Source organism: Habropoda laboriosa, unplaced genomic scaffold, assembly GCF_001263275.1.
Source record: "Habropoda laboriosa isolate 0110345459 unplaced genomic scaffold, ASM126327v1 scaffold210, whole genome shotgun sequence".
NCBI lineage: Eukaryota > Metazoa > Arthropoda > Insecta > Hymenoptera > Apidae > Habropoda > Habropoda laboriosa.
The window spans coordinates 941,751-949,764 of record NW_017100373.1 but is presented as its reverse complement, the minus strand read 5'-3'; the positions used below and the strand labels follow the sequence as shown (position 1 = coordinate 949,764).

Genomic DNA, 8,014 nt, shown 5'->3' with positions numbered 1-8,014 from the left:
AATGGCAACGACTACGGGATACTTTTGAAACGATGACTGCGATAAACGTAACGAAAAAACCAAATATCATCTGACGAGAGATGATAGAAAGGTGAAAAAGGATGCGAAAAACATAAGTTAGTTGTGAACAGGCTTGGCATTTGGTAGCCTAAGTCTGATGCTGAACTTGACTCTCTCTTGCTCGCAGGTCCAATTCGTTCCGGCAGACTAGCGGTGGTAGGGCATTGCAGGGCTTGGAGGGGGGAGGCTATCGTGGGGCCACTCCAAGCAGCTCCCTTATGGGCAGCTCCAGCATCTCTGCCCACCCCCTCCTGCCCCTCGGCGATCCTGGTATGTACCATGACCGACACCAACCTCCACGAGAAATGCTTTCTTTTCCATATCCTCACTCTTTGCCTCTGTTTCCTTTTTCTTTTCTTTTCATTTCGATCGGTTCTTTCTCTATCCTCTTCTTCCTCTTCTTCCTGTTCTTCCTCTTCTTCCTCTTCTTCTTCTTCTTCTTCTTCTTCTTCTTCTTCTTCTTCTTCTCGTCCCTCTCGCTCTGCCGTTCAATTCTGTTTACGTTCATTGGCGTTCGTGGCGTTCCCTAGCGTTATTACTTTTCTTCCTTTTTGGAGTATCGTACATATAAAGTATTGTAAGAGTAGAACAGTAGACTTAGCGTAATTGCAAATAGAATGCTTTCGATCGTAAACGATCATACCCGAATGATTTACTTACCTACATCATATCGGCTTGATCACGTTAACGTGAGAAAAGATAACGTAACGTGAACGGTACAGGCTCATCGTCGTCGTGGTAGGAAAGATCTCCGAGCTTTGCATCACGTCATCTACCATATTGGAAAGCTCGAAGATCTTTCGCGATGCGATCGAGTCCAACTGATTTGCGAAAAAGTAAGAAAGAGAAGAAGAAGAAAGTTGGAGGGGAAAGGTGGGAACGAGGGATAAATAATAAAAAAGAAAAAAAGTAGCGAGGGAAAGAAGAAGGAGGAGCTAACAAGGAGGAAATGATAATTTCAGCCCTGGAAACCCCAGCTCTGTCTCTGTCATGCGGCTCGATGACACTGGATTCTCCGACGACTGTGACGAGTGTCTCGATGGGAGGGACGATTCACCGTCGCGAAGACACAGCTACGTCGTTTCGGACACTTACCTCCATCGACGTCCATTCCCCGGCCACACCCAACCAGGTCCCAGCACCGCGGCCGATGCTTGTTGCCAGCCAACAGCGGATTTCATCAGCAGGTCGTATCAGCCCCTCTAACAGCAGTCCTCCTGAATTTCCCCCACCGCGACCTATGCCCAGACATCCCTGGCAGCGATCGGCGAGTTGCCGCGAATTGTACGCTTCTAGCTTCGAGGATTCAGGGAAAGCGCGATCGAAGGACGAGAAACCTTCTTCTGGCGGCGATCTTATCTTAGAACCTTTCCGCTTACCTTCCCAAGGAGAGCTCGATAATCCCGTGACGCGATACGACGAGAGTAATCGTTCATACAGTGCTGCTAGCTCGAAATTGCCCTCGTTAGATCACGACTCGGTGCCGGACCGAGTCTACAGCAGCTCCTACCCGGGCACATCGTCGCTCTCCACTGAATCTGGCCACGAGGAGTCTGGCCCGGCTGGAGATCTTTCTCATGACGATCTCTCGCATGATTCTTACGAGTTATTGGAACGCGAGCACGAATTTGAATATCCGGAATCTTATTCGAGCCCGCGAGACGATGAGGACGAGAACGAGCCGATCTCGGATCGTAGCGACGAAGGGATCGAACACGAGATGTTCCAAATGGACTCTGAGACCGATTCCTTCGTCAAGCATCGATCCATTAAATCATCCGACAAACACCAATTCAAATCTGTACTCGCAGACCTTAAGAATGCTAGGACAAAATCCATCGATCGGTACTCAGCCGTGCCCGTAAAGCCGGATGGTGATTATATCACCGTCGAGTCCCGAATACAACGATCTAGCACAGAAATCGAGCGAAAATTCGAGACGCGTCACGCTAATTCGATAGACCAGCAGCAGCAGCAGCAGCAGCAAGAACAACCTCAGCAACAGCAACAGCAGCCACAGCAACAACAACAACAACAAAATAAAATTTCTCTTCCGCATCAGGATTCCGGGAGGAAAGATCCGGTCGTGTTACAAGTGCAAAAGCAAAAAATCTGCGTGCTTAACGAGTTGAAAAATTTGAAGCCCAAGTACAAGATCACTCACGTAGATTCGGAGATTTTACGGGACGAGGGTATCATGCGTCCAAAATCTCGGATCGACGATGACTTGAGTCCAGTCGATTCGACTGGTAGGACGATCCTAGACATGAGGGCTAGGACAATGAGGGCGCGTAGTATTGCCAGTTTAGAGGAGCACGTGTCGCGTGCGTACGTGGAAACGGGTAGTTTAGGACGAGGACATAAAAGTAACAGTGGTGTTAGTGGTAGTGGTGGTAAAGACAGAAAATTAAATCGTGACATCGACCTAGCCCCTCCGAAGTTACAAGACAAAGAACGTAGGAGCGTGGACCGAGAGGAGAGGAAACACGGCAGCGAAAGAGACTATTCTAGGGAGTACAGTAGAAAGATGGAGAAGAGCGACTCGAGGGAGCGTCGATCGATTGATAGATTGGATTCCCGAGATGGAAAGTTCGATTCGTATAGTCGTCGTAGTGTGGATCGAATAGTAGATGAATTACGAAAAAGCATGGAGAGGCTGGACGCCTCTAGAGAGAGAAGTTATGACAGGCTACGAGAGGAGTTGCGAGGTAAGAGTGCCGAACGTTTAGATTCTCAGGGACTTCGCAGCAGCACAGAGTACTTGAATCGAAGCCCAAAGGAAAGAAGTCATAGGTATTCTGAAGCAAGAGAACGCCGAGAGAGAAGCATGGAACGATTAGATTCGAAGGAGAAGAGAAAGAGTCCTGGAAGTCGAAGCAACAGGGAATAGGAGTCCGTTCGAGCGATTAAGCGGTAGAGAACACCGGGGAAAGAGCGTGGAAAGATTAGACTCTCAAGAAAAACCAACGTTCGACTTCGATCCTGCGACGATCGAACGATTAAAATCACTGGAACGTTGTAACAACGCGTCAAAGGACAAAGGGTACTATCGAGAAGCGGAGATGAGAAACGCGCGAAAAATTATCGAGAAGTTGGACTTTCATTTGCGAAAGCACGCGGATCAAATAGATTCCTGGGAAAGGAAATACACGGATCGTTTTGACTCGAGAGGTGGAGGAGGAGGACGAGGAGGAGGAGGAAGAAGTCTTGAAGGTATAGAGCAGGAGTCGCACGATTGGAGGAGAAGCAGTATAGAGAGGATCGAGTACAAGGAATCAAGGAAGAACAACAAAGGACGAACGGAGAAGGGCGGCAAGTCTGAAGAGAAGCCACGCGAGAGGGATGACTGGAGGAGTCTGGAGAAAGCTCGGAAAGATGAGGAAAAACGTGAGAGAGAACGTCAAGCTAAGCTATCCATAGAATCGAGGACTGATACGGTGATAGGTGTGCATATGGAAATGGAGAATTTCAAGTCGAAGACCGTGTTCACGGAATACGAGCCAAAGATTGTTGGAGGTGTGGTATTGGGTTTCGATGATACGATACCCGGTCACACTCCCGTTGAGCGTACCAAGAGCGATCCAAATCCTGCCCGACAAAGATTAGGTTCGAACAGTAAACGACATATACTGATGCACCAGAAGTCGATCGATTTGACGCCAGCGGATTCTGGAGATGAGGATCCATTTTCAGATAGTGCCACTATACCGAGGACGAACATCGAGATACCTTATACGTTACATAAGCGACACGTGATGAATGGTACTGCGTCTGATGAAAAATCGGAGTCTGATAGTGGGAAGACGTCGAAGAAAACAGCCGGTGCTGCTAGAGATCTACCCAAACTGCCTTTGAAGATGATCACAGATATTTCCTGTTTCGACTTGTCCAAACTTTCTTCGATAGACAAGACCAATAGCAACAAGCTCTCGCCTGATAAGCCAAAGAGCGCATCTATTACACCTACTAGACCAAAATCGATACTCTCAAGCCCGTCCGATAAGCCAAAAAGTATCCTGAGTCCTACGTCGAAATTATCTCCGACCGACGTGAACAATATAGTTTGCAGTTTTTCACCGACCAACAGAAGTCCATCCAAGGCAGGTTCGAAAGCTCCGTCGCCGCCTGATAAACATCCTTTCAGATCAGCATCCTTTGACAAAGGTAGGACAGAGATCGTGATCGAGGATCGAACGTGCGTTAAATCGTCCAGTTTAGACAAGAAGCCATCGAAATTGTCACCGATTGAGTCTAACGTCACCATCGTATCGGCTATCGAGAAACGATCGCCTAAAATATCTCCTACGGACCCAAATGTGACAATCGTCTCCGTGATACAGAAGAAAAGATCATCACCCTCGGAGTTTGGAAAAGGGTTTGCGAGTGGCCAGAGGTCGTTAGATTCGAAAACGAAGCCTCTGAACTTTGCGGACGTAGTTGGAATGGAGATGAAGATGAAGTTAGAGCGCAAGGCTAAATCAGAGATGGAGAAAGACAATCTGAAGACACCTGACGACAATTTTGAGAAGCAGGACAGTATAGAAAAGATACCGTTGCCGGAAATTCCTAAGCCATTTGGCGAAATAGAGGACGAGAATAGAGAGAAAAGACTCAGCGCTGAGAAGGAAGTCGAACGAATAGAGAAAATTTCTCCCGTGACTGAAGATCATCAGCTGGTGGGTGTGTTCGGTAGCGGCGAACAAGCGCCTCTGCAAAAAGAAGATGAGAAAGAGGAGGAAATGCAGCTGCAAGTACAGGAAGTAGTAGAACGGATGAAAGAGGTGCAACAGGAGAAGGAAATTACGCAAGTAGTAACGTCGACTAATGTAGTCTCAGAGAAATCAAAAGTTCCTGAGAAACCAAAACCAACTCTGGAGAAACCGAGCATCCCGGAGAAAACGAAGCGGATCTTGGAGAAGATAGAGTCGAAGTTTTTCGAGGCGAGGATCGCCAGGCCAAAGATTATCGACACGGGATTTGACGATTTCGTCGATCCAGTCGCGGATCTGCCTCTGGACGAAGTGCCTGTGAAGCCCGCGTTAGAGCAGGATAGCCTTAAAGTTCCTGAATTCGTTCCTTACATGTCAAGGCCACACGGCGAGCCTCTGCGCTCGAAATCATTATCGTTGGCGGAGGAAAAGGCTCCGATCGACACGTTGCTGTCACCTGAGGTCGAGAACAAACACTTTGTACCGGCAGACGTGTCGCCAAAGAGGGTGAAAAAAGTGAAACCGGAGCCAAAGAAGGACTTCAAGAAACAATCGAAGTCACTGGAAGGCGATAAGCCTCCTCTAAAGAAGGCTAGTTCGAAGGAATCCCGTGTACCAACGCCTAGCACGAAAATCGACAAGTCTAAGTTAAAATTGAGTGAGATGCCTCAAGAGATCATTATAATTGATTCGACGGACGTTGCTCCGGAAGTGAGCATCGTTCAGAAAGGTAGATCCAAGTCAATCACCAGGCTATCCGAGAAGGCACACTCTGCTTCGAAGGAAGAAAGGGAGGAGACCAAGGGGGATACTAGAGCAAAATCTGCCTCAGTCGACGATGATCTGATTAAACTTCCACCGGCCACGGCGAAGCCTGAAAAATCGAGGCCAAAGTCTTTGGGCATTTCCAAGAGTTTGGGTAGCAGTACGGAGAGGAAGGATTCCGCGGAGAAGATATCACCGAAGAGAACGATTGTTGCGAAAGTTGGTCAGAAATCAGAGGCTATATCGACGGAACTGAGTTCGCCTAGTTCGTCGAAAGTGTTGCCTTCAACGCTTAAAGTACAGGAAGCTAAAATGCTCCGAGCAAAGACAGAATCGAAGGCAGAACTGGACGCTGAAGAAGAAGAAGAAGAAGAAGAACAACAACAACAACAACAACAACAACAGCAGCAGCAGCAGCAGATAATTTCAGAACCGGGTCGAATTAGCCGTGAAACTGGTAAGACGGATAGAAGGAAAGAAGAGCTTGCGGAGAAGAGCAGCGTCGTAGTACCGCAGAATGCAACACAGTTACCGGCGGTTTTGAGAAAACAGAGTCAGCAGACGTCTGCTGTTTCATTCGCCCGTACTCGCCTTGGTCTGTCAGAGGGGAGTGGAATCGGTGCATTGCAGAGGCAAGGAGCAACGCAATCTCCAACTGCACAGAGACGAGCTAAATCGTTGGACGCTCCTGTAATCGCGGTGCATAAACTTCCACCAGCGAACGCGTTCTCCAGTAAAGACGACACTGTCGATGTATCGGAGTATCCAGAGGAGCAAGAAATTCTGGAGAATCAAGAAGCAGCTACGATTGAGACTGTTCCAACCGCTACTGCGCCAATGAAACCGCAATTTATTCAGATAGAGGCGTCACCGAATCATAGATCCGACAGTACCGATCATACCACCATACCGGAGATTTTTACTGATTCCTTATCTGTCACAGAGACCTCTGCACAGTATCTAGAATCACCATTAACGGAATGTAACGAGATCATCACAGCAACCGTAGATTTGATACCGTATGAAAAAGACCTGTTGCGATTAGATATGAACGGCGGTGGTAAGGAGCAGAAGACGATGTTAGAATCGGTAAAGGTAGACGAGAGAACAAAGTTTATCGATCAGAGTTCGGTGGAATCTGGCGCTGAACAGGAGATCGCGTTCGAGAAGGCTGTTAGGGCGGAGAAGATTGATCTTCTAAGCGTGACGAAGACTATAGAGGGGTCTTCGGTCCCAAGAGTAATTGGTGGAACGATCGACTCAGTTTCGTCTACGAAGGAAGTTTCATTATCGCCTGGACAAATTTCTGAGACTGCATCAGCTTCTGAATCAGAAAACAGAGAGGTATCGCGGGTGATGCTTGTGGAAGATTCGAGAAAGTCTGGAGAGAAAGACGATCTTCCAGATGTGACTGTGACTGCTGTCGTTGGTGTAGTACGAGAACATGGTGAAACGAATGTGTTTCCAAGATCAATCGACTTCGATGAATCTCAAGACATGGTGAAATCTCCTATTCAGATTTCCATCGAGGAATGTTCAGATGATGACGATGGTGGTGAGGAGGAGGAGGAAGAGGAGGAGGATCGAGAGGATGAAAGGGAACAAGAGGGCGATGACCAACGTCTATTCGATTCTGCGGATACCAGTGAAGACACGCTGGACGCTGTCGATACACAGGTTCAAATGAGAGGCATCGACTACTCACCGGACTATGGCGTTGAGAAAATGGACGAGAAGACTCTGGTGGAGGTGGAATGGACACCTGAATATTTAGAGATGAGGAAAGAGGACGAGGAAGGTACTGAAGAACTTCCAAAAGACGAGGAGGAACCTGGAGAAGGGACGAGAAAAGAATCTTCCGAAGAGGTGGCAAGTATGAATCGTTTATCTATCGAGAAAAAGCGTAAATTGAGCAGCGAGCGTTCGAGAAGCGAAGAAACGAACACTTGGACACCAGATCGTGAGGATCCAGAATCTAATTCTTGTTCCATTGCCCGACCACTTGGTATAGGTCACATGGAGGACACTCGTGGTACTGGTTCCTTGGAGGAGGAGAATAGTAGCGGTTCTCAGACTGGGCACAGGCCTGACTTAAGCTCCACTTGGAAGTCTTTTCCCTTGGAAAGTTCTGGCGGCTTGAATAATGAGGATTGGCCAGGACCGGACGAAAACAACACGATTCAATCGCAGTCAGAGGACAGAAACGGGCAAAACGAAGATAGTTTTCAAGATGATAGCAGCAGCATTGACAAACAGGGCAGCTTTGTTTACTCGATCAGTGCGGATATTTTGAGCGGCTATGGAAGGTTTGCAGTGACGAGAACGCTCTCGATAATATCCGAAAGATCTACCACATCTGAGCAGGACAAGAGCGACTTGGAAGATTCGTTTAAGCCCAGTTCCAGTTCTCCAAGTCTGGACGACGAATCTTTAATATTGAGCGATCATCAACCTTCGTTATCTTCAGATCCTCCATCAGG

The 8,014-nt window shown here is 47.8% G+C and overlaps 1 protein-coding gene across 2 annotated transcripts in view; it reads left to right on the top strand.

Annotated features, from left to right (window-relative positions):
- Nucleotides 1–8,014, top strand: part of LOC108574964 (FERM, RhoGEF and pleckstrin domain-containing protein 1-like) — a 32,352-nt gene that overhangs the window by 5,044 nt on the left and 19,294 nt on the right. For both annotated transcript variants that reach the window (XM_017937642.1, XM_017937643.1), the window contains exons 10-11: nt 188–330; nt 1,023–1,247. In XM_017937642.1, the coding sequence (XP_017793131.1) occupies nt 188–330; nt 1,023–1,247 (368 nt within the window). The remainder of the gene's footprint in view (nt 1–187; nt 331–1,022; nt 1,248–8,014) is intronic.